Source organism: Budorcas taxicolor, chromosome 8 (genome assembly GCF_023091745.1).
Source record: "Budorcas taxicolor isolate Tak-1 chromosome 8, Takin1.1, whole genome shotgun sequence".
Lineage (NCBI taxonomy): Eukaryota > Metazoa > Chordata > Mammalia > Artiodactyla > Bovidae > Budorcas > Budorcas taxicolor.
In genome coordinates this window covers 19,951,118-19,976,097 of record NC_068917.1, presented here as the reverse complement: position 1 = coordinate 19,976,097, position 24,980 = coordinate 19,951,118, and the positions used below count along the sequence as shown (strand labels likewise).

Below are 24,980 nucleotides of genomic sequence, written 5' to 3'. Positions count from 1 at the left end.
GGGCAGCCCCGGCAGGGGACTGGAGGAGGGACACAGGAGCCCACATTTCTCCCGCGTTCTCCTCAGCCTCCAGCGGGGCGGCATCCTCTCATTGGTTCCAGTTCTACAGAAAGGGCAATGCTCCCAATGCTGAGCAGCCTTGGCTCCCAGGTATTAGCCATCCCCTCTCCTTGCTTGTTCTGTCCAATCCTAGAGTGTGGGAGCTTACAGTTCTTGTGATTACCTGAGTGCTTCACCACCCCAGTTTGACATTTCAACTCTCCCCACACTTTAGGGAAAGAACTTATCTCAGTCTCTTCATTTGAGAATAGGGATAAGGATAATGTCAACTGGGGCTGCTTTGAGGATAGAGGGGAAAAAAAAATACACACAGGGAATTCCCTGGTGGTCCAATGGTTAGGACTCAGGGTTTCATTGTACAAGCCCGACGTGCAATCCCTGGTTGGGAAACTAAGATCTCCGAAGTCATGCGTGGAGGCCAAAAGGAAAACAACAACAACAACAACAAAGACATAAAGAACCTGCATGCTTTTGAGCCCAGAACAGGTAATAAATGTCAACTAATATTATTATTTCTGTACTTTAAACTTTGGAATTACTACCTGACCAAAAAATGGAATCTACTGATTTCAGCAATGTATTCACGTCTGGATTATTTAACCGGTATTCTAATGGATGTGAAAAATTACTCTTTTTCCAAGATAACTATTGTAATTATATAACGATCAATAGCTTTTCTCAATTTTTATTTCTGTTGGAAAAGAAATGTACATCAAATACTGCAGGAGAAATTCTCTTACATAATCAAGCATTACAAACTACAATAAATCACTGGTCTTTCCTTTTTATACCACCATGAAAAGAAATAAAGCCCAGATGTATTCAGCACTTGGTTCTCTACCAGGAACTCACTAAGAGCCTTATATGCAGTTTGACACTGAATTCTCATAAGCTTATGAAGTGGGTATACTTATTAATACCCTTTAATACCCCTACTTTCCAGATGAGGAGACAGGCTCAGAGATAGTCAGGGCTTGCCAAGGTCACAAAGCCCATGAGAGGAAAAGATTTGAACCTGGACTGATGATGAAACCTTACTGTTTTTGGAAAACAAAATAAAGCCATCATAATACAACCTATGTGTTATGACAATTACTGTTCACAGATAATTTCCTAGGGGACTTAGTACATATATTTAACATATTTGCTCACAATTCAAAGACACAGAAAGACAGATGCCCTCAGTTCAGTTCAGTCGCTCAGTTATGTCTGACTCTTTGCGACCCCATGAACCACAGCACGCCAGGCCTCCCTGTCCATCACCAACTCCAGGAGTCCACCCAAACCCATGTCAATTGAGTTGGTGATGACATCCAGCCATCTCATCCTGTCATCCCCTTCTCCTCCTGCCCTCAATCTTTCCCAGCATCAGGGTCTTTTCAAATGAGTCAGCTCTTCGCATCATGTGGCCAAAGGATTGGAGTTTCAGCTTCAACATCAGTCCTTCCAATGAACACCCAGGACTGATCTCCTTTAGGATGGACTGGTTGGATCTCCTTGCAGTCCAAGGGACTCTCAAGAGTCTTCTCCAACACTACAGGCTTTTCCTTCCCCATTTTGGGATGGTGAAATGTGAATAGTTCATCTGAAGGCTGAAACAGGTAAATCCCCAATATTCAACAGGTTTCTTCACTCCACTCCTGGAGGCCATAGGAGGATTCCCTGGCTGGGCTAGGCAATCGAGTGACGTTGAAGGGAATTACCCACAAGAAATTACCCAGCAAGTAATTCTTGGTGGTTCTCAGATGCTGAGGTTTCACTGTGGTGCCACACAGGCATTAGGGCTCCTCACTTCAGCCAGCCCAAAAGCCAGACAGGAGCCAGCTACTGTAGGGTGAATCCCAGGCATAAGCAACAGAACGAACACTTAACTATTGGCTAGAGCTGCTCCCTTAATTCATCACTGCCCTCGAGTCCTGGTATCCTGGGCCAGACAATATAGAAACACTGAAAACCTAGGGCTTAATTTGAAGAATGTGTATTCACACACTAAAAGGATTCTTTGCCAAGCTTTCTTAAAATGCTAAATGCTCTCTGAGAAATGAAAATATCAGCCAAGTGACAAAAATGCAACTGCCTCACAATTTTCAGGAATTACCTATTCTGTGATATGAACTCTATGGCATGAGTCAATTTACACTGAGATAGTAGCGATTAGTTCACCATGCGTCTACTTCAAGCAGACACATGTAGCTTTACTTCCTGTAAAGCTGGGTGCAGCGGCATGAAGCAGAAACAAGAAGGTAGGGTTGGCTCTGTGAGGCCTCACATGCTATTCACGTGAACATCTTCTCAAGTTCCTCTGGGGCGCAACCCGGTCTGGCTATCAGTGCCAAGCTAAAATCCCACAGACGCTTACCTTTTCTTCCAAAGGGTCCACAAGATACGGCAGAAGATGAAAATGTGGGATCAACTCCACAGCCAAATGAGAGAATTACTGACTCATTTTACCTTCTCTCTTTTCCTACCTGAATTCACCTGAGAAGTCTAACGCTTCACACTAATACTGTGTGATATTGAGAAACACTGAAAGCCTGCCCAGTCGGTGTCTCTACACTGTGCTAAGTGTTTTACAGGCAGCATGTCATTGAATAATCTCAACACTCCTATGAAGTAGACACTTTTATATGCAATTATGAGCAAACAAGCTCAGAGAGTGAAATTTTTCTAATAAAAGTTGATAAGTGGGATTAAAACTCAGATCTAACAGAGACTAATGCTTTTGTTCCTTTTTGCCACCACCCCCACCTTCCCAAACTGGCTCATCTTCCCAGAGCATCCACTTTACCAGAAGACTTAAAAGAAAGACATGACTTGTGACAAGGAAAACAAGGATAGAATTAGCCTTTAGAATACAAATTTAGCATGAGTTTTTAAAGATGAAACACCAGAAAGTTCTTACATGCAGACGCCTTAATGGATACTGCTACTGCTGCTAAGTTGCTTCAGTTGTGTCCGACTCTGTGCGACCCCATAGACGGCAGCCCACCAGGCTCCCCCATCCCTGGGATTCTCCAGGCAAGAACACTGGAGTGGGTTGCCATTTCCTTCTCCAATGCATGAAAGTGAAAAGTGAAAGTCGTGTCCGACTCTTCGCGACCCCATGGACTGCAGCCTACCAGGCTCCTCCGTCCATGGGATTTTCCAGACAAGAGTACCGGAGTGGGATGCCATCACCTTCTCCTTCTTCTCTCTATTATGTAATAGACACTACATGTCCTGCAACCTACAAAGGTCTTTTGAAGGAAATGCTTGAGACTCACTCTCCACATATGAGATCTAGGGCAGGACAATAACTCGGGCTCCCTTCAAAATGACAGAGTAAGGATACCTTCTTCATCTAGCGGGGAGGCGGAGACCTGTGAGGAGGGCACAGAGAGAAAGACTCTGGTGTCAGGGCCCTGCTGATAGGTATGTACAGCTCAGATAAACAAAAACCTGTGCTCGTTAGCACTCAGCTGGCTCATCAGTGGTAATCCAGTAAGCTATGGGGATCTCGTCCTCACTTCACGCGGCTTATACAACTGCTCCTTCCAATTCTATCTTTGTTCTGGGTTAGAGTTCCGGTTAGCTGGTTTTTTCCCATCCCATTGCATCTCCAGCTACATTTCCACATCCCTTAAGGCTTGGTGCTGGGACTTCCCTGGTGGTCCAGCGCCTAAGACTCCGTGCTCCCAATGCAGGGGACCCGGGTTCGATCCCTGGTTGGATCCCTGGATGTAGATCCCACATACTGCAACTATGAGTTTGCATGCTGCAACTAAAGATCCTGCATGCCACAACGAAGACACAGCACAGCCAAATAAATACATTTAAATTAAAAAAAAGAAAAAAAAAAACAGCTTGGTGCTGAGTGGATCTGTGTCTCCAAGCAGCACTGACCTCTGCAAGGCAGTCTTCATTGACTAAGGAGGGATGTCATGTCTACAACCACAAACAAGTAAAAGCAGCTGGTTACTGTTGTTGTTTAGGCGCTAAATCATAGTCAACTCCTTTGCGACCCCATGGACTGTAGCCCTCCAGGCTCCTTCTGTCCATGAGATTTCCCAGGCAAGAATAATGGCATGGGTTGCCATTTCCTTTTCTAGGGGATCTTCCCAACCCAGGGATTGGACCCACATCTTCTGCAGTGGCAGGCAGATTCTTTACCTCTGAGTCACTAGGGAAGCCCCTAAAAGCAGCAGATACCGCCGCCCCAATTGCAGCCTTTATTTTTCATCTGTGTTTTCCACTGAGTATCACATAGCCCGGAGCCCGTCCCAGCTGATGCTGAGATGTAATGACTTGTCATTTGAGATTTGGCTCATTAAAATTACACAGCACGGGTAAGAGGAAACTCAGTGCAGATGAGGACAGCAGGTAATTAGCATTAACTTACAGGGCAACCACTAGGCCCTCTGGGCTTCCCTCTCTACCCCTTTCCCCCCTGACTGCTTCTTAGCACACTGGTGGACCTCACCATTTTCCAGAGGTATCTCTTGGGGTTTGTCGAGTGGGGGTGGTTATTTACCATTGTTCTCAAGAACTCAGCCACAGAGTCACAGCCGTGACAGAGTCCACTTGCCGTAACAAGTGGGAGCAGGGAACTGGGTGCATCCACAAAAGACCATCCATTCGCCCACAGCCAGTGGGGGTGAGGAAGAGTGGATTCAGCTGTCTCTGCGTGGTTTCCATGAACAGATGACTGGATGAATAGATGAATAGATGACTTAATAAACTAGGGGAGGTCAAAATCTAGAGAAGGCACGTTCTCACCAGGAGCAGAACTTTAAGAGTTACCATCAGCAAGGACCCAGTATGATCTGCATCGGATGCAGGGCCCTTTCTGATTCTCATCCTTCTCTGTAAATGTGGACTTACGTCAGGACACTTCCTAGAAAGGATTTAACATGTGATGCTGCAGGGAGGGCTAAAACAAGAGTGATGCTGTTCCTGGGGTGAGAACACCACAGACATGAGATGCTGGATTATCTGAGAGCATGGGCTATAGAGCTGAGCTGCTTTGGGTTTGAATTCTAGGTCTGTCCATGCGACCCCGGGCAAGTGATTTAATCTTTTTCATCGACATGGACCTCATGCTACCTGCCTTATGGGGTCATTTTACAGATTAAATTACATGATGCAGGTAAAGTGTTCAGAAAATTGCAGCTTTGTTATGATGCATTCCCAGTGAGTAAATTCTTAGGGCACCAAACAGTTTGTGTGTGTTAGTCGCTCAGTCGTGCCCGACTCTTTGCGACCCCATGGACTGTAGCCCGCCAGGCTCCTCTGTTCGTGGAATTCTCCAGGCAAGGAACCTGGAGTGGACTGCCATTTCCTTCTCCAGGGGATCTTCCCAACCCAGTGATCGAACCCGGGTCTCCTGCATTGCAGGCAGATTCTTTACCATCTGAGTCACCAGGGGTGCCCTGCCAAATAGTTTTTCAGATCCCAAAGGCAAAACATGTTTCCAGAGCCTTAGGAACAACTTGCCAGTTAACAAGCCTAGCTTGGAGGCTCCATTCTTGGTGCTGAAAATCCTTTTCCCTTCCTCTTGAGAGATCAAACCCAGGGCAGCTCACCCAACACTGATTTTAGCGAATGGCTTGTCCCAGACATGACTAGTTGGCTATCTCCCCTCTTCCGCAGCTAACCTACACCCAGTCTCTGCTGAGGTCTGCTGGGTTGAAATGAGCACCCGCAGGTTCTGTACTCCGTCTTTTTTCTTTTTTTGGCTGCACTGGGTCTTTGTTGCTGTGCACAGGCTTTCTTCTAGTTGCAGCGAGTAGGGGCTACTCTCTAGTTGAGGTGTTCCAGTGGCTTCTCTGTTGCCAAGCACAGACTCTTAGGTGAACCAGCTTCAGTACTTGTAGTGCATGGGTTCAGCTGCCCTTCACCACGTGGGATCTTCCTGGACCAGGGATTGAACCCATGTCCCCTACATTGGCAGGCAGATTCTCAATCACTGGACCTCCAAGAAGTCCCCAATACTCAGTCTTTTAAAAACCAAGAGAGATGATCCTTCCCAGTAGCTTTCTCTTTAAAGAGGTAAGTGCTCAGCCCTGACAACAGGAGTTGGTCTGACTCCTAAAGAAACGTTGAAATTTCCCAAAGCCCTTGAGGATATTTATGAGCGCCCCCTCACCACATCAGGCTTCCCTAGTGGCTCAGATGGTAAAGAATTTGCCTGCAATGCCAGAGACCTGGGTTCGATCCCTGGGTCAGGAAGATCCCCTGGAGAAGGGAATAGCTACCCACTCCATTATTCTTGCCTGGATAATTCCTTGGACAGAGAAGCCTGGTGGGCTACAGTCCCATGGGATCACAAAGAGTCGGACACCACTGAGCAACTAACACTTTCACATGGCCCCCACATCACAGAGCAATCCAAGAAAAAGGACAGCTAATTTTTAAAAAATCAAGTTGAGTCTCTTACAGTGCGTTTTGTTTTATCTGGGGCTAAAATCACTTGATCAGAAATCATCAAGTGGGCTCCAAGAGTTTTGGTTGACAGTTATATAGAAACATATGCAGAGCGAGAGAGGCAGCTGACATACATTTGTATTTTAGCACCTCTTCACTTTCACGCATTGGAGAAGGAAATGGCAATCCACTCCAGTGTTCTTGCCTGGAGCATCCCAAGGACGGGGGAGCCTGGTGGGCTGCCGTCTCTGGGGTCGCACAGAGCCGGACATGACTGAAGCGACTTAGCAGCAGCAGCAGCAGCAGCAGCATGAGGGCCTAGGTAGCGCTAGTGCTGAAGAACCTGACTGCTAATGTAGGAGACATAAAAGATGCAGGTTCAATCCCTGGGTTGGGAAGATCTTCTGGAGGAGGGCATGGCAACCCACTCCAGTATTCTCGCCTGGAGAATCCCCATGGACAGAGGAGCCTGGAGGGCTACAGTCCACAGGGTCACACACAGTCGGATGCAACTGAAGTGACTTAGCACTTAGCACTTATCATGGGGGCTTATGGCTCTGCGGTGGGTGTTTTCATTCACACTGCTTCATTCTTGGCAACAGCCCTGTGAAACGGGAATCTTCACACAGAGTAACGTAAGCTCAGAGGTTACGTGTTTACTGATAGCACACAGTGCATAGTGTTTACTATGGTCACTGCAGCATTTTATAACAGCAGAGCTGGTCTCTGTCTACAAGCCCAGTGCTAGTCCTGCCATACTGTAAGTATATTTTGATGACATATACGCTGTCTTTCCAGCATTATCTCGATTTATATCAAAATTTAAACACCATGAGGGAGACAATAGAAAATAAAAGTTAAAACTTAAAGGCTAGTTCTAAACTCAGTTCCCCAACATCCCATGTTTGAAAAGTTCATCCCTACAGATATTTTCATAGCCTTATGTTTCCTGCCACAGTATTTTCAGAGAGGATGAGACTCAGCTGTAGTCTCATGAGAGAGGCTGCCAGAGGGAGGCAGCCAATTCCACAATGCACTTGTCCACTGAGCAAAGTACTCATTTTGGAAGAATGTGCAGATTAATTTGGAGCAACTCGACATGCTAGGCGTTATGGAAACTGCTCAAGGACACGAACTGCCTGCTTCGCTCCTTCTTGGTGCCTAAAATAGGACCCGCTTCTGAACAGGTGTTCCACAAACATTTACCGAGTGAGTGAATGACCAAATGCTGTAACAGTAGTCACGGCCCATGAAGCATCTTCCGAAGGCTGTCACCCTCTGCTCAGTCTTGTGACATGGGAACAGATACAGTGTCTGACATACTGCTCAGGCATTTTAGGGGTGATTTTTAAAAGCAGGGGCAAACAAAAACAAAATAAAACAGAAACAAACAAACAAAAAACCCAGAATCATTTCTTTAAAACTTATACCCAAAATTGGAGAAGGAAATGGTAACCCACTCCAGTGTTCTTGCCTGGAGAATCCCAGGGACAGGGGAGCCTGGTGGGCTGCCGTCTATGGGGTCGCACAGAGTCGGACACGACTGAAGTGACTTAGCAGCAGCATACCCAAAATTAGGTTTTCTGAAAAAATTTTCCCTCCTAGGTAACCTCCTAAAACCATGACTGAGAAGTCTTTCACCATGTGAAGGAAATCTGCAGAATAACAATTCATGCTATAATATAAATGGTAACGGGTGACAAGAGCAGAGATTTTTGGCCAGACACTTTGAACTCAAACCCTAACTTCTAAATGACTGATTAACTGTACAACCTTAGGAAAGCCCTTTGGCTCGTTTCAATGTCAGCTTCCTCACTGGTAAAGTGGCATATTTAATTCATTTGGTTATTATAAGAATCAAGAAAGATTAATGTGCCAGGTCTAGAGCTTGATGCTTAGCAAACTCAATATATGCATGTTCCCTCCCTTTCCTTGCTCTTTCCTTCTCTGACACCCATTTATTTTAAAACTGTAAAGGTAGGTGAGATGATGTCATTATTTTTTAAATGTTCTTATTCCTCCTGCTCAGAGACATTTTAAAAACATGAGTTGGAGTAGTGCTAAGTTTTCAACTCCCTTTTTTTCTTAAGTGTCAGATCTGAGATTTAAGTTCCATTATATAACAGAAAAACAGGGAAGCTGGGGGCTAGAACAGAAAAATTATTGTGATTAGCCAGGCAATGGAATTTAAAAAGTGGGTGGCTGTGGCTTTCTATTTTTCTTTCGTTACCTCTAAAAGCGGTTTAAAAAGAGATACAATCAAAGAGGAGGTGGCCCTTGCTTCTGAAATTACTGCTGTTTTAGGAGCTTTTGCAGGAACATCTGTTGGCTTTTTAACAAAGGAAACTGGGGAGGATGAAGAGAGAGTGGAGGAGACTCTGGTTCGCAAGGGAGCCACATCTGTTTGGTATTCTCCCAACCAAGAAGGCTTGACTTCTGAAATAGCCTGGGTATCCTAGTTAAATCAGGATACAGAAACAGATGAGAGTTTTTCTTTCAGCGGTAGAGATCAACAGCTGTTTATATCCTTTAATACCTAACTGAGGCTGAAGCCTTCACATCTGTCTGTATTTTTCCCGTTCTGGTTCCTCGAATCACAGTGGGGAGGAGGGGAAGTTTGAACTCCTCCCAATTCCCAGACAAGAAGACAAGAAATATGCCCGGGATTCAAAGCCATAATGCTAAGCAGAACTCCCAAATTTCTCATCCGCCCAGGGTCTGCTCTTGGCTGGAAATTCCTCTTTCACTTTATCCTGACAGACATCTTGATCATTTTCATGATAATGACTCATGGCAGCACCAAGATCAAAAAGAAGGAAAGTAGGCTAGAATCAGGGGGAGGAAGAAGCAGAGGAAATGAATTCTCATAGAGAAAGTGGCTCCAAAAAGACAAGTTTTTGCAAATACAGCAACAGTGTTATCTGAGAGCAAACAGCAGAGGTGAGCAGGATACTAATGAAGACCATCAGGGTGGTGGTGGATGGTGGTGGTTTTCACTCACCCCTATCATTTAACCCTCTTCATGGATCACAGCCTTGTCTCATGGCAAAGGGGCTTGTATAACTTAATAAAGCTATGAGCCATGCCAGGCAGGGCCCCCCAAGATGGACAGGTCATGGTAGAGAGTTCTGACAAAATGTGGTCCACTGGAAGAGAGAATGGCAAACCATGCCAGTATTCTTGCTGCAAGAACCCCATGAACAGTTCGAAAAGGAAAAATAAATCACATCAGAAGATGAGCTTCCCAGGCCAGAAGGTGTCCAATGTGCTACTGGGGAAGAGGGAAGGGCAATTAATAATACTAATAGATCCAGAAAGAATGAAGCAGCTGGGCCAAAGCAGAAATCCCAGATGCAAAGAGTCAACTCACTGGGAAAGACCCTGGTGCTGGGAAAGATTAAGGGCAGGAGAAAGGGGTGACAGAGGATGAGATGGTTGGATGGCATTATAGGACTTTGAGCAAACTCAGGGAGATACTTAAGGACAAAGGAGCCTGGTGTGCTGCAGTCTACGGCGTTGGAAAGAGTCAGACACAACTTAGCGACTGAACAACAAATGTTTTAATCTTGGAAAAGTTAAACAGAGAAAATTAAACCCCATGGAAGGCAAGGTGCAGGAAATACCCAGGAATGGTGATAATGGGTTTTAGAGACATTTGCTTACTTTGATCACCAGCACCATACCATACACATGCTGGAACTTTATAAGGATTATTTTTCTATCCATCTATCCATCCAACAACTTGCAAAGCACCAGGACGGGACTTGGTGCTCAGTCAACTGAATAAGACATACTCCATAACTTTAAGGGGTTTACATTCTGAAAGATGACAGTCTTCACAGAGGAGATGGTACAAAGGAATGAGAATTCACTAGACAGACATGTTAGGGGATTTCAAAGGAGAGAATGACATGGATAAAACCAGAGAGATAAGAAACAAACTATTCCTGGGGAAGGGACGGAAAGTATTCTGGGTAGTTACAATAAACAAGAAGAGTGGGAGGAGCTTACTAAAAGTACAGATACTTAGGCCTCACCTAAGAGATTCTGATTTAGTTGTTGAGGGAGAAAACCAAGGAATTTAAATTTTGAAAAGAAGACCTGAGTAATTCTGATACATACAAAAGTTTGCCAACTCTAATGTATACAGATGAACATTTCTCGAAAGATGCTAACAGTATTCCATTAAGAAAGAAGGTACCAGGTTCAAACTAGGATATACCTTGAAAGTGAAAGTGTTAGTCGTTCAGTGGTGTCCAACTCTTTGCAACCCCACAGACTGTAGCCTGCCAGGCTCCTCTGTCCATGGAATTCTCCAGGCAAGAATCCTGGAGTGGTAGCCATTCCCTTCTCCAGGGGATTTTCCTGACCCAGGGATCAAACCCACATGTCCTACATCAGCAGGCAGATTCTTTTACCATCTGAGCCACCAGAGAAGCCCCTACATACTACCATATACTTTTCTTGGAGATTTGAGTTCAGTTCAGTCGCTCAGTCATGTCCGACTTTTTGCGACCCCGTGGACCACAGCACCTGGCCTCCCTGTCCATCACCAACTCCCGGAGTTTACTCAAACTCATGTCTGTTGAGTTGGTAATGCCATCCAACTATCTCATCCTCTGTTATCCCCTTCTCCTCCTGCCTTCAATCTTTCCCAGCATCAGGGTCTTTCCAAATGAGTCAGTTCTTCACATCAGGTGACCAAAGTATTGGAGTTTCAGCTTCAGCATCAGTCCTTCCAATGAATATTCAGGACTGATTTCCTTTAGGATTGACTGGTTTGATTTCTTTGCAGTCCAAGGGACTCTCAAGAGTCTTCTCCAACATCACAGTTCAAAAGCATCAATTCTTCAGCTCTCAGCTTTCTTTATAATCCACCTCTCACATTCGCACATGCTGCTACTGCTGCTGCTGCTAAGTTGCATCAGTCGTGTCTGACTCTGTGCCACCCCATAGACAGCAGCCTACCAGGCTCCTCCATCCATGGGATTTTTCAGGCAAGAGTACTGGAGTGGGTCGCCACTATACATGGGTGGGTACCTTCTATACACGACTACTGGAAAAACCATAGCCTTGACTAGACGGACCTTTGTTGGCAAAGTAATGTCTCTGCTTTTTACTGTGCTCTCTAGGTTGGTCATAACTTTCCTTCCAAGGAGTAATCATCTTTTAATTTCATGGATGCAGTTACCATCTACAGTGATTTTAGAGCCCCCCAAAATAAAGTCTGTCACTGTTTCCACTCTTTCACCATCTATTTCCCATGAAGTGATGGGACCAGATGCCATGATCTTCATTTTCTGAATGTTGAGCTTTAAGCCAACTTTTTCACTCTCCTCTTTCACTTTCACCAAGAGGCTCTTTAGTTCTTCTTCACTTTCTGTCATAAGGGTGGTGTCAATTGCATATCTGAGGTTATTGATACTTCTCCCAGCAATCTTGATTCCAGCTTGTGCTTCACCCAGCCCAGCATTTCTCATGGTGTACTCTGCATATAAGTTAAATATGCAGGGTAACAATATTCAGCCTTGACGTACTCCTTTTCCTATTTGGAACCAGTCTGTTTTTCCATGTCCAGTTCTAACTGTTGCTTCCTGACCTGCATACAGATTTTGCAAGAGATTTCTTGGAGATTTAATGCACATTAATATAAAGTCCTTCAGTAAAGAAATCAGTTTCACTCAGCATTTCCCAAACGTATTTTTCCATGGGAAAAAAAAAAGACAAAACATACGCACCTATTAAGATCTCTCAGAACACTTTTATACTGTGAAGTCTATATTGGGAAGAGCTGAAACAGTGGACTCTGATCAAGTAAGCATGCCTCAAGCATGCTGCTGCTGCTAAGTCATGTCAGTCTTGTCCTACTCTGTGTGACCCCATAGACGGCAGCCCAACAGGCTCCCCTGTCCCTGGGATTCTCTAGGCAAGAGTACTGGAGTGGGGTGCCATTTCCTTCTCCAATGCATGAAAGTGAAAAGTGAAAGTGAAGTCGCTCAGTCGTGTCCGACCCTTAGTGACCCCATGGACTGTAGCCTACCAGGCTCCTCTGTCCATGGGATTCTCCAGGCAAGAGTACTGGAGTGGGTTGCCATTGCCTTCTCCTGCCCCAAGCATAGTGAATGGCTAAGGAAACCACTTAGAAAAAGAAAGCAAAGTCAATTACTCTGAGAGATCCAGCAGCATCCACTGATTTCCTCCAAAGTCTAAAATCACCTATGATGTCCTATTTTCCAAAAAGACCGCCAGAAGCTTCCTCGCCCTTAAGTAACACACCAGGCTCTGTGATGTTATTTCTGGTCAGCAACTTTGTGTGGTAACCACAGTTGCCAGAGAAAACAGAAGTGCCCAGAGTTCAAAGCATCAAAGAACAGAAACAGAAGGGGGAGGACAACAAGGAGGGATCCTTGCTCAGATTTATTTATTTATCTTTATTGCTATCACATGTTCTGCACAGAGCCTTGGCAGTGGCTTGTAATGCTTTCGGAAAAGACAAATTCCTCCCAGCTCCAAAAGAAGCCTCCAACAGTCAATGAAAATGCAAGACGTGAGCCAAGGAAATTTCTACTCCTCCAAGGCACCAGTTATACAGCCAGGGGAGTTTCTGAAACCTGCCTTCTTCCTCCTATGCTGGCGAGTTGACCAAGGGGGACTGTGTTATCATGCATCCCACCTCCTGCCCTACAAGAGCCAGCAGAGAGAAAGTGCAAGAGGAGATCAGGCAAGGCAAGGCAACAAGAGGCATCTGAGCAAACTGGTTTGTGTGCTGAATATTTCAAGATGGACATACTACTCTAGTCAAGTTATATATGTTTTATTTTTATATAAGCAATTACTTCCATACACCCCACCTCAACTTCCCATATGCCACATGGGGACACATGCCGCCTATAAAGGTGATTTCAGCGATGTGTTTCAAATGCTTTTTCTGTTTTTGTTTTTTTTTAATACCCCAACCTTCTCAGATCTTTTCAATAATATTTTGCAGCAGCATATGTATTTTTTCAATCATTCTACAAACAGTTCCTCAGTGCCTAAAAGGTTCCAGGGCACCATCCTGGGCATCAGAGATACAACAAGGCAAGGAGGACAGTGTTCATCTCTATTGACCCAAAGGCCCTAAAACTGAATTGTAAATTCATCCTGCCAGGTAGGCAGGTCCAATGATCAGCAGCATAAAGAAATGAAAGACATGGAAAAGATCTGGTCCTTCCCCTTGAAGAGTTTCATGGTTTTTAGTACAAAGGAGACGAAAGCATTTACATTCCAAGTGTCTGGGTTGGTCTAGTCACTCCATCATGGTCCAGAGTTAATAGAACAGCCAGGAATTAATACCTATGATCAGAGAAGAAGAGAATCCCAGGATCTTGTTTCTCCAAAATGCCAATTACCTGTTTGTTCAACTCCCAAACAAATCCATGGATTTCCACATTGGGATTTCTCATCCTGAGAGATGACTACCAATCACTGCCCTGGAGTTAGTGTAACTAAACAGTTAATTAGCTCCAAATTAAAAATCTCACTAGGAACTCTGGGTGAGTTTGGAGTCTAATCCTAAGGAAGTCAATAAGATCAAATTTAACTTCATCAAGCCAGTGTTCCCCACTACTGAGGACCACAGAATAATTATAAGTGGTCCACACATTTTTTTTTTCCATAAGGTCCTTAGATATGGAAAAAGAAACTGCAGATACGTGAATGATGGGATTTAGGGAAACAGTGACATGGACGCTATCCAGCATTCAAAGGCAGGCCTCTTCAGAAGAAGCCTCTGCCAACTTTCCAAGCTTGGGTGGGACGTGACAAAATAACCAGGCAGCTGATCACAGACTTACCGACACACGTTGGAAAGATGTCTTCATTGTTGATCTGGACCTCGATCCAGTCCATGAGAAGGTTCATGTACTGGGGGGCCGGCAGGGCAGTCGGCTTCTTGTACTTGAGGTCATCCTGCCACCGGTATTCATACTTGGGGCCCCCTGACATCACAGGGCAGGTCCGTTCGGTGCAGAACTCACAGATGGTGCCGTAGATGAGGTTGATGCGATTGAAGAAGTCCACCACGTGCACCGCCACCCAGTCGTTCTGGTCCTCCCCACTGGGCAGCTGCACAGCTGCCTTCAGGTCCACGCCCGAGTTGAGGGAGGCCTGAGCCCGTTTGTGGAGTTCGAACCTCTGCGTGCCAGGTTCAAATTTCCTCTTTGGCCGGAAGGTCTTGTCCTTGTTGAACACCTGCTTCAAGGCTATGGACATGGTCTGCTCCTTCTCTCCCTTCCTTCGGCAGGAAGGAGAAAGGCCACTGGGACTTTTCAGTGAGAGAGCGCAACCCAACAGGGGTTTCCACTGCCAGCCCTCTGGCCCCAGTCTTGCGGTCCGCAGCTCTCAGTCTCTTTTAGATAGCCCTTTCCATCTTCCTCTTGAATGATTTCCAGGGGAGCTTCATGTTTCTTCCTAAAGGTAGGAGAGGAAAAGGGTCTCAGTAGTGTTCCATTTGTATTTAAGAAATAGCAAAAGGCTTAGACCCGATTTCCACCTTGCTTCTGACTGTGCCCACTTACATCCAGGTATAATAATGTAGAACTCAAGCCAAACCCTTGAGAATCTGTATTGGTGATCAAATCATACAACCCAAGGTGAAAAGGTATCACACCCTTTTTCTTTCTTTCTTAGTCAAATCTCTGACAATTTTTCACTAAGTGGTCATAGTTTCAATGGACCGCTCCCAGGTGTTAAGGATGAACATGATAGTCAATAACATCCCCATATGCTCCTTTTTAGAGTATCTGCCCCACTCTTCACTACCCTTGAGTAAGCATGAGGACACGACCCCCATCCTCTTGGACACAGCTGATTGGAGCAAATTCCCCTGGAAACTTGGAATCAGGATCCAGCCTTTGTATTATCCCTTAGAAGTGACGGAAATTGTGTCTGCTTGACACTATTTACTATAGCCAAGACAGGAGAACAAAAGACTGGTTCCAAACCTGGAAAGGAGTATTTCAAGGCTGTATATCGTCACCCTGCATATTTAACTTATATGCAGAGTACATCATGTGAAATGCTGGGCAGGATGAAGCACAAGCTTGAATCAAGATTGCCAGGAGAAATATCAATAACCTCAGGTACCCAGATAACACCACCCTTACGGCAGAAAGCAAAGAAGAACTAACAGCCTCTTGATGAAAGTGAAAGAGGAGAGTGAAATAGCTGGCTTAAAACTCAACATTCAGAAAACTAAGATCACGGCATCTGGTCCCATCACTTCATGGCAAATAGATGGGGAAACAATGAGACACTTTATTTTCCTGGGCTCCAAAATCACTGCGGATGGTAACTGCAGACATGAAATTAAACGACACTTGCTGTTTGGAAGAAAAGCTAAGACCAACATAGACAGCATATTAAAAAGCAGAGACATTACTTTACCAACAAAGGTCCATCTAGTCAAAGCTATGGTTTTCCCAGTGGTCATGTATGGATGTGAGAGTTGGACCATAAAGAAAGCTGAGTGCCGAAGAATTGATGTTTTTGAACTGTGATGTTGGAAAAGACTCTTGAGAGTCCCTTGGACTGCAAGGAGATCCAACCAGTCAATCCAAAAGGAAATCAGTCCTGAATGTTCATTGGAAGGACTGATGATGCTGAAACTGAAACTCTAATATTTCACCACCTAACACAAAGAACTGAATCATTGGAAAAGACCCTGATGCTGGGAAAGATTGAAGGCAGGAGGAGAAGCGGATGACAGAAGATGAGACAGTTGGATGGCATCATCGACTTGATGGGCATGAGTTTGAGCAAGCTTCGGGAGTTGATGATGGACAGGGAAGCCTGGCATTCTGCCGTCCATGGGGTCGCAAAGAATCAGACATGACTGAGCAACTGAACTGAACTGAAGACCTAAGACATGGAAACAATGTAAATCTTCATTGACAGATGAATGGATAAAGAAGATGTCGTTATATATACACACAATGGAGTATTACTCAGCCATAGGAAGAGTTAAATAATGCCAGCTGCAGCAACATGGATGGACCTGCAGATTACCATACTAAATGAAGCAAGTCAGGCAGAGAAAGACAAATACCATATGATATCACTTATATGTGGAATCTAAAACATGACATAAATGAAATTATTTACAAAACAGAAACAGACCCACAGACATAGAGAGCAGGTGGTTGCCAAGGAGGAGGGCTGGGGGAGGACTGGGGTTTGGGAGTAGCAGATGCAAACTATTATATACATGTATAACTGAATCACTTTGCTGTACCCTGGAAACCAACACAGCACTGTAAATCAATGACACTGCAATAAAGTAAGTTTTAAGAATTGAATTCCATTGAGCCCTCTTTGGACCATGGATAGTACAGTTGAGAAACCTGGATTTGCAGAGAGAGGAGAGAGGAGAAGGGAAGGGGTAGAGAAAGAAGGAGAGAAAGGAGTGAAGGAGGGGGAGAGGAAGGAAGATGCCATGGACAGAGAAAAAGAGACAAAAACACAAGTGGCCACAGGGAGAGGACAACAAGAGAAAAAGGGAGAGACAGTGGGGAGAGTAGCTTCTTTTGTTTTCAACTTTTTATTTTGTATTGGGGTATAGCCTATTAAAAATGCAACAGTTTTAGGTAAACATCAAAGGCACTCAGCCATACTTTTTTTGTTCTCGATAGTCTTTCAGGAACTGGTTCCAATTCCTCTTGAAGTCTGGTTGTATCTCCAACCCTTGGGATCGATTTCCCTTAGGAAAAGGGCTGTTTTTCTTTAGGACTGACCGGTTTGATCTCCTTGCTGTCCAAGGGACTCTCAAGAGATCCCTTGGGACGCATGTATTGATCTTGAATTAGTCGAATAAATATCTCATTTTACTCCAGCCAACTTGGGTGGGTTGTTTCTAAGAATCCCTAACTGTGACAGTATTTATCACCCCTAAACATTCCATCCTTCACATCTTTAATATCACCCCGTAGATAGTGCTTTGAGGCAGAGCTGCCCATAAAACTTTCTGAGATAATGCAGATGTTCTGTATATTTATTGTCCAATATGGTATCCACTAGCCACATGTGTCTACTGAGCAGGAAAAAGGTGGCTAGTATGACTCAGAAACTAAATTTTTCATTTTATTTAATTTTAATTAGTTTTAAAAAATTAATTGATTTAATTAAATCATAATCCCCAAAGCCATATGTGGCTAGCGGTTGTCATATTGGACATTGCAGCTTTGAAATCTTCAAAGTTCCCTTCCGGCACCTCATTTCACCCTTTCAAAATTTTGCTGTGGTTTAGAGTAGATTTCAAGCAGGTGTAGTGGATTTGTAGTAGGTATCATTATCCCTGCGTCTCCAAGACCTGCTTTCCCAGTTGCCAGTAAAGCAACTGCCTGCAACACAAGAGACCCAGGTTCGAACCCTGGGTTGGAAAGATCCCCTGAAGATGGAAATGGCAACCCACTCCAGTATTCCTGCCTGGAGAATTTCATGGACAGACTAAGAGGGGCTGCAAAGAGTCGGACACGACTGAGTGACTAACACACACACAAAGTAACCACAGTATCCAAGAGATAAAAGTAGTTGTAAACAAGGCCCCATATCAAGTAGGGGCATGGTTAGGATTGAGATTCAGTTTTTGACTCCCAGCAAATGCTCTTTCCACATAGTCTTACATTCGAAAAAGTGATCTCCTCAATCTGTCTTTCCTACTGGTTCATTCATAAAGCCTCTTACCTAGTGCTTCCATGCACACATTCTGCTACAAACACAAGTACTGACTGGCTGGAAGTGAAGACTGTGTCCTGTGGCCTGAAAACAGAGAGGAGACCGTTGATCTGCCCATGGATCAAGCCGTAGCAAAATTAGCGCACAGCTGTGGCCAGAGCCATCACGGCATCTGTTGAGATGGACTTGGGGCACGATGCCACTGATCTGCCATTTTCCTGCCAAGCAGGGGTTCCGGTAGGCCATACTCGAACAGGGTTTGGTGATGCATGCAAACTTAAGTTATTCAAGCAAAACAAAAACAGAACCCCAAACCATCTAAGACACCCCGATTCCCTCTCACAGACTCTGGTCTTGGTTCAGAAACGTTGATTATTCAGTTAAAGGCCTCCTCTGGCAACTCGCTGAAGCCTCAGTCTGTTTACTTCCTCCCTCTAAACCCCATCCTCTTCCTATTAGCTTTTCACTGCCAGACCGTGTATCAGTGAGGTGCTTTTTTCCCTCATCACTTGGCCTTGAGTATACACACTCCCCACAAGGAGACCTGTGTGGAAAAGTGGGTCACGTAGCACCCTGCCTTTGGCTGTCTGGGAAATCACATTTCCGGTCACTTCAGAATATCTCCAGGGAGGTTATCAGCACAAAAACTCTGCAAACTCTAGGGAAAGAAAGGGGCAATCTCGTCTGGGGAAAAGAAAAAAAAAAAAAAAAACCTTCCCAAAGGGTGAATCTGCCTGAAAAGAAACAAGAAAACCAAAGGCCTTCAAAGAGCATTTCCAAAATAAAACCAGGAGCTAGAGGTTGGGTAGAGAGAGGAGGATGAGGGCTTTTATTTCCTCTTAAAAGAGACAATAGTCCTTCTGTATTGCAAATGCTTAATTGCTGACAGTAAAGCAGCAAGAACCCAACAGCCACCCCCTCACGGCTCCAGTAAATAAGACTTGCTGTTCTGTTATTCTGATAATGAGGGGACCATCCATTCCCACGGTCTGCAAAGCAATCTTCTCTCATCACCTTACATGACCCTCGTTGTCATTAATTTGGCTGTTTCCCCATGCCCTGGAGTGTCTGTGCACAGACACCAGCGTGGAAGACTACCTTCGTACCAGGCTGTTGTGGACACCATCACGTCCCTCTGGTGCCTCTTCTGAGAGCGTGCGAATGTACACAATAATCACAGCAAATCCTCCATATCACAAAGCCCTCAGTGCATGGTACTCACCAAGGTTTAAATAAATATTAAACCCTTGTTAGAGGTTGGGGATTTTTCTTCCACTGATAACTCACATAACTAACTTCACGATGTCAATCTGTTGAACCAGATCAATGTTTATGTAAACCTTCGTATTAACCTCTCAGTTGTGTCTTGACTCTTTGCTACCCGGTGGATGTAGCCTGCCAGGCTCCTCTGTCCATGGGGATTCTCCAGACAAGAATACTGGAGTGGGTAGCCAGGCTCTCCTCCAGGGGATCTTCCCAATTCAGGGATGGAATCCAGGTCTCCTGCATTACAGGTGTATTCTTTACCACTGAGCCACCAGGGAAGCCCCATTCAAACCTTTAACCTCTTTCTTTTCCCTTGCCCCAGTGTTACAGGCTTAACTGAGGGAAAAATCATCTTTGGAGGATTATTTCTCAACCAAGTAATTTAATGTGCTGCTCTTGGCTACCATTGATTAAACTCTACTATGCACCAGATTTTTACATATATTATTTACATTTTAACCCTCACCTCCATGACACGGGGCTTCCCGGGTGGTGCTAATGGTAAAGAACCCACCAGCCAATGCAGGAGACATGAGAAAAACCGGTTCGATTCCTAGGTCAGAAAGATCCCCTGGAGGAGGGCATGGCAACCCACTCCAGTGTTCTTTCCTGGAGACTCCCACGGACAGAGAAGCCTGGTGGGCTACACTCTATAAGGTCGCAGAGTGTTAGACAGGACTGAAGCAACCTAGCACACGCGCACTGCATGATAGGTGGTTTTATGGTCATCTTATAGAAAAAGAAATTGAGACTCAACCACATGAAATAATTTTGCAGAGATCATAAAATTAGTAGATGGTAAAGGTTAAATTTTGAATCCAGACCTCTCTGATACTGAAATACATATGATTTTTTTCCTTACTAAAGTTGTTTTTAAATCTCATGACCATCTCTATGTTTTCAAAGGCCCTTCAGATACAGATTTCCCAGCTTCTCACAACATGACTATAAAGGAAGCTAGAATAGGTGGTATTATTGCCATTTTACAGATGAAGAAACTCTGACCTCCTAGTGTTGTTTCAAACATGTTCATCATTCTGACATCATTCAGATGTGAGGATGTCTCTTCCGGTCAAACTTTTTTTTTTTTTAATATTTATTTGGCAGTGCCAGGTCTTAGTTGTGGCATGTGAGATCTTTAGCTGTGGCACATGGGATCTAGTTCCCTGACTAGGGATCAAACCCAGGCCCCCTACATTTGGGAGCACAGGCTCTTAGCCACTGGACTACCAGGGAAGTCCTCCATTTAAACCTTTTTGTCTAAAGTTTTCTGGAACAGGGATAGGCTGGTCAGTGGGCCCCCATCTTTAAAGACAAGGGCACTCCAAGAAAGATAAAAACAAATTCATCATGTCACTGAACAAACAAAGAGGCACCTGTCCATGTCTTTATCTGAGGATCAGATGCTCTACTGAGGCAAGTGCCCAAAAGAGTGTTGAAATTAAAAGGCACCAAGAAATCCATCCAATCTGACTTTTAACACAGAGCCCCATCAGGATCCTTACCCACTATGGACACTGTAGGCTTATGAAATAGTTAGAGCAGCATCTCTTGAATGTGAACATGGGATCTTGTTAAAATGCAGCTTCTGGTCCAGTAGGTCTGGGCTGGCACCGAAGAATTTACGTTTCTAGCAAGTTCCCGGGTAATGCCAAATCTCTAAGTCCATGGACGACACTTCAGCTAACAAGGTCTGATCTAACTAAGACGGCTTGTTAGAAATGCAGACTCTCAGGCCTCTCCCCAGACCCAGTAGATCTACGCCTGCATTTTAACAAAATCTCCGAAGTACATGCTTCGAAGAGTACCGGGTGAGCCAGCTGGGAAAGAGGAGAACTAATACACTTCCATGTTTTGTTTGGTCAAGAGTTTGCTTCATAAACCTAGTTTTCTTTTTTTCCCCACTGAACTCTTAACTTCAATTTACTCTGTCTTTCCATTATAAACTATACATTAGCTTAATATCACACTTCTAGTATTTTTTCACCAAGAGAAATCACATCTATTTTCATAACACATTACAGACATTGTATGTATTTAAACATACTGGGTTTTTGCTTGTTTGCTTTTAAGGCCATTTTGCTTAAAGCAACTAGACTCCAATTAAAAAAACAAATCTCATTTTCAGCTGAGTGTGTCTGTTTGAGAAAAAGAATGAAGAGAGACTCAGTGTTTTGAATACAATTGCCTTGACAGATGGTAACAATGACCAGGTCTTTTGATCTGGCTTGACTTGGACAGCTCAGCCCCTGGATCCAGGAGGTTCCCTGTGAATACCTTCTCATAAATGCCAGATGGACTGTGGCTTCTCTAGTGCTTCCATGGCCGCACGCAGGAAAGCTGCTTCGGCTAAACAATGTGGCAGAAGCAACAACACAGTCATTTTTCTCTGTCTTTGTCTGGTCTCCAGAAAGAAAAGATCAAGTCACCAGTTTTGCCCCCTGGCTAAAAACTATAGCAAATTCTATGTTATGACTAACACCTACTACAATGCTGGTACTTAATACATATCTGAAGCCAACAGCTCATGCCACCAATAAACCTTTTCTAGGACACAGAGCTAATTAAAATCCGGGCCCTGCCTTTGAAAAGTCCACAGTTTGTTGTCTAATTTTAAGGTCAGTTCTTGGGCTTTTGCCTTTTTAGCTACAAAGTTAAATGCCCCCACATGGATTATGATGGGATTCCTGTACAGTATTACTCAGGTCAAGAACGAAAAGGACAATGAAGAGAAAAATGGAAATTCAAATAAATAGGGCAGAATTGACAGGAGCTCAATGTGTTCTCCATATTTTCTGCTAAATAGGTCAATAGAGCAATAGAATATGTGTGCTATAAAAATATGCAGAGAGCATTCAGCTGGGCAGCAAGAAAATGTTGTCGAGGTAACTAAGCAACACTGGCAAGGAAAGTTCTTGTTTTTCTTTTCCTCTTGATGTCTTCTAACTTAGTAGTTGAAAAATCAGAGTCCTCGCCAAGAAGAAGGGAGAAATGAAACAACTCTCCCATCCACTCCTGAGAGACGCATCCTCTTTAGCAGCTCTAGAAATTGGTAGTTCAGAGGCTGGGCAGGACGGAAAGCAGAGGGACCACAGCGACATTAGCCAGGGGAAGGAAGCTTACTGTCTTCTCTGTAGGATGAAGCACTCCTTCTGGCAGGACCAGCTGGCAGGACAATTCACTATAGGAAGGACTTAGGAACATGGGAGCCCCAGAAGGACCTCACATGAGGGAATTTCTGTACCATCTTCTTTGTGGGGCCCCCCAGGAGCTAGGATGATGCCTGGAATGGAGCCAACTTCACTAAGTGTTTGCTGAATGAATGAATAAATGGCAGTGAATGAAGAACCCTTCGCATCAAAGTGAAACGACAAAAATGAAACCAAACCAGTTTTTCTCCTATCTTTCATCATTTGGGGATTTGACCTGAAGCTGCAAGTTCACTGCCAGCACACGGAGGGCAGATTTTACCAACAGCTGGGCTGTTCTGAGGCATCCTCTCCTGAGAGGTCAAGACATGTGTCCATCTTCTCTCTCAAAGGGCCTGCTCGTTTCCCACGAGTTACCTAAAATTGCAGCTCTTTGAAATTAAAGAATGACTCATCTGATTTCTTACCTTTCCACTATATTTTTTCTCTTTAGGGCTAGAATAGTCCATGGAACCCTCCTTTAACACCTCAAATATTGAATAAAAGTAGATTAGGTTTCTATTTTAGAGAAATGTATGTATGTATGTGTGTGTATGCGCGCGCGTGCGCATGGATGCACGCACAAATAATTTCTACATCATCTGACCTTCTTAGGCTCCAATAGAAGGATTGTACCTAAAAGTGTGACTCTATCGACCTTTATGGAATGTTTTACTCCTGCCTAGTCATTAGGTGCTATCTTTGCTCACAAAACAGCCCCAGGTTGGAGAGATTCCTGCCTAAGAAGCAATCTTTTTTTTTTTTTTGATCCAACTAATCTATCTCCTTATCTTTGAGCCGCCATATTGTTGCATTTTAGACTAGTTGGGAAAAACAGTGCTGCCCCATTTACATCTTCAAAGGCATGTATGATTTCAGAGCTTTAAAATGCCCAGATTATTTCTGAACACAGATCAAGTCAACACAAACAGGTGTAGCCCTACAGAAGTCTGTCACACGACCATCACTCCCCATTAATTTCTAGCTCTTCAGTGTTCATTCAAGTTGCTTCCTCATTGCTTATTTGCATATTTCAGTCACCAGTGTGGGCAGTCTAGCATTAAGAATATGAGTAAGTCTTCCAAAGATAAAAACATTGCATGCAAGCTTGTATATTGCAGCGGCAGCAACAGCAGTGATAGGTCAATGCACAGGTTTTATAGCAGACCGTAAGAATCCTCCACTTCACAGACTCGGAAACATCACCATTCAGAAGAGGACATTTAGTGGTAAGAAAGACTGAAAAGAATAGAAGGATAGACAGTGTGAGACTTACTTGGTGTGGTTTAATTGACCATATGGGCTTCCCAGGTGGAGCTAGTGGTAAAGAAGCAACCTGGCCTGGAGAATCCCATGGACAGAGGAGCCTGGTGGCTACAGTCCATAAGGTCACAAGAGTTGGACACAACTGAAGCAGCTTGGCTTGCAGATATGCAATTTACCATATACTCACACTGTGCTGAAGAAAAGACAGACTTAAAAATATTTCTTCTTAAACAGAATAAAGTTCTCTTAAATAAAGGCCTTCCTGAGCCCAGCAGAGACGGGTTCAGATTCCCAGTAATGAGGGAGATGGCAAATCTTTGGTTCCACCTTGCACAGGGTTGATCTACTCTTATTGTAGTTCCAAAAATAAACAATGAAAGTAAAATTATTGTAAGATAAATGTGCAGTTGACACATTTAATATTTATGAAATGCAACCTAGTTATTTTAATAATTTTTAAAAGAAAAAAACCTCTCCAACTTAGCAATCCACTTGCTCTCTATTCCCAAATCTTTCACCTATAGTTAAAAAAAAAAAAAAAATCATGATTTGTTGGGACCACAATACCTAGGCAGATGGTTGTAGAGAAATGGAGAATGAGGTGGTAATTGCAGCTACAGCTAATTTAACAGGTGAAATAAAAAATTACAGCAAGTAAAAAATGTTTTTTTTTACTTTTCAAAGTGCAGGTGTATACCAGCTGGGACGATGCCAGTGAGAAACTCCATCGGATACTGGGATAAAGGTCATTGTCAATTACCGTTTCCTTCTGCCTCTTTGAGACAGGATATGCCAATTCTTTCTTGGAAAAGTCTTGCTTTAAAGGAAAAAATGTTCAAATTCAAGGAAGTTGGTTTCTGTAACTATTAACAGACTTACTTAGTTTTAGCCAGTCTAAGTGAATTTGAGTCTCAGGGTCTGGAAAATTTTTACCCCTGGCACTATGGGAATTTATGTATGATGTCTGGAAGCACTGCAAGAGACCTTTGAAGGCAGCAGAGAACACACAATGGGCTAGAAGACTGGAAATTGGAAAACACATTTTAAATTTTCAAAAGGGTACTATTTTAAGCTGGTGGGGGCAGG

At 44.0% G+C, this 24,980-nt stretch overlaps 1 protein-coding gene across 2 annotated transcripts in view; it reads right to left on the bottom strand.

Moving 5' to 3' along the window:
* The window catches only part of MOB3B (MOB kinase activator 3B), a 215,751-nt gene that overhangs the window by 127,307 nt on the left and 63,464 nt on the right, over positions 1-24,980 (bottom strand). For both annotated transcript variants that reach the window (XM_052644810.1, XM_052644811.1), the window contains exon 2: positions 14,298-14,913. In XM_052644810.1, coding sequence (XP_052500770.1) covers positions 14,298-14,715 — 418 coding nt within the window. In that variant the 5' untranslated portion in view covers positions 14,716-14,913. The remainder of the gene's footprint in view (positions 1-14,297; positions 14,914-24,980) is intronic.